The 1,889-nt window shown below is 53.2% G+C and overlaps 1 protein-coding gene across 1 annotated transcript in view; it reads left to right on the plus strand.

Annotated features, from left to right (window-relative positions):
• Positions 1-402: 402 nt before the first annotated feature.
• CDC37 (cell division cycle 37) overlaps positions 403-1,889 on the plus strand; it is a gene marked incomplete at its 3' end in the record, with an annotated part of 5,026 nt that continues 3,539 nt past the window's right edge. The window contains exons 1-3 of the mRNA XM_009883674.1: positions 403-696; positions 777-882; positions 1,378-1,493. Of these exons, the coding sequence (XP_009881976.1) occupies positions 403-696; positions 777-882; positions 1,378-1,493 (516 nt within the window). The remainder of the gene's footprint in view (positions 697-776; positions 883-1,377; positions 1,494-1,889) is intronic.

Below are 1,889 nucleotides of genomic sequence, written 5' to 3' on the forward strand. Positions count from 1 at the left end.
GCGGGCTGGGCTTTGGTACCCCCTCGACTTCTCGGAGAGGGGGGATTAAACTTGAGGGGGGGACACTTTGTGGCCCCACGGTTTCCGGGAGCCGGGGCAGGGTGGATCCTTCGGGACTTGGAAGCCGCAGAATTCCAGATTCAGCCCCAATTTGGCCGAAGAGGAGGGAATGAAGCTGCTGCCCCAGCTCTTCCCCACCAAAGCTGCGTGGAGGGACTTGATTTTATTTTTTTTTCTCTAAATTCGGGCGTTTTGGTGGTGTCGGTCTCCCCCTCATAGCGCTTCACTCTATTCCACGGGGATAACAGATCCAGGAGAGTGTGTCCGGCTTCCTGGAGCGCTGCTAACGAGCATCCCAGAGGTAGGGCCCCACTTTTCCCTTGCATTTGTCAGCTGGGGAACATGCTGAAAGACCAGCCCTTGGAGAGGATGGAGCAATTCCAGAAAGAAAAAGAAGAGCTGGATAAAGGATGCAGGGAATGCAAACGGAAACTCGCCGAGTGCCAGAAGAAAATGAAGGACCTGGAGGTGGCGGATCCGGAAAGCGGGAAGGGGGAGCTGGAAAAACTCCAGGCCGAAGCCCAGCAGCTGAAGAACGAAGAGAAAAGCTGGGAGAATAAATTGGAGGAGCTGAAAAAGAAGGAGAAGAACATGCCCTGGAATGTGGACACCCTCAGCAAAGATGGTTTCAGCAAGGTGGGTTTGGGGGAACCCCCCAACTGTGGTTCCCCCCTACGTGGCGCCGGGCGGGCGGCTCACCTCCTTCTGCTCCCCAGAGTGTCTTCAACGTCAAACCGGAGGAGAAGGAGGAAACGGAGGAACAGAAAGAGAAGAAACACAAAACTTTTGTGGAGAGATACGAGAAACAGATCAAACACTTCGGTGAGTGCTGGGGAGGGGTTGAGGGGGGGTCGGTACCCCCTTCCTGGGGGGGTTGGTGAGCCGGGGACAGTGCCGGGAAGTCCTTTGCTCCAGTGAACACTTGACAATTTGATTTATTTTTCGACAATTTGATTTATTTTTCGACAATTTGATTTATTTTTCGACGGTTTGATTTATTTTTCGACGGTTTGATTTATTTTTCGACGGTTTGATTTATTTTTCGACGGTTTGATTTATTTTTCGACGATTTGATTTATTTTTCTCAGGATTTTTTTGCCTACTTGCCCAGCCGAGGCGAAGCTTCGTGCTCTGCCATCGTTAATCGCAATCTGGGGGGGGTTTCTTCATTAAACCTTGCGATGAATCATCTCTCCCACCACCCCGTGCCCTCCCCTTCTCTCCCTTTCCTTTTTTACTGACGAGATTTAGAGGCTGTTCTTTTTTTAATGAGCGGAAAAACCTTCCTCTGCTAACTGAGGCTGCCCTGCTTTGAAGGGATGCTGCGGCGCTGGGACGACAGCCAGAAATATCTCTCTGATAACCCGCACCTCGTTTGCGAGGAGACGGCTAATTACTTAGTCATCTGGTGCATCGATCTGGAGGTGGAAGAGGTGAGAAAGTGGGATGGAACCCGGCCCTCCCGTCAGCTTGGTGCCGGCATTTCATCCTCCTCCCCTCGCTGGCCTTTTCCTCCCCGGGTTGCTTTGCTTTTTTGGCCAGAAATTGGAGAATTTGGGGAATCGTGGAATCAAGGGATGGGGGAATCAGAGACTCGTTGAGGTTGGAAAAGACCTTTAAGACCACGGAGTCCTATCGTTAACCTAAAATTCCCGACCGTGTCCCCCAGCGCCACCTCTGCGCGTCCTTTAGGTCCCTCCAGGGCTGGTGACGCGAGCCCTTCCCCGGACAGCCCGCTCCAGCGCCCGACGGCCCTTTTGGGGAAGGAATTCTTCCTCTTCTCCCATCCAGACCTCCCCCGGCGCGACTGGTGGCCGTTTCCTCCCCCC

Source organism: Charadrius vociferus, unplaced genomic scaffold (assembly GCF_000708025.1).
Source record: "Charadrius vociferus isolate BGI_N301 unplaced genomic scaffold, ASM70802v2 scaffold2270, whole genome shotgun sequence".
NCBI classification, from domain to species: domain Eukaryota; kingdom Metazoa; phylum Chordata; class Aves; order Charadriiformes; family Charadriidae; genus Charadrius; species Charadrius vociferus.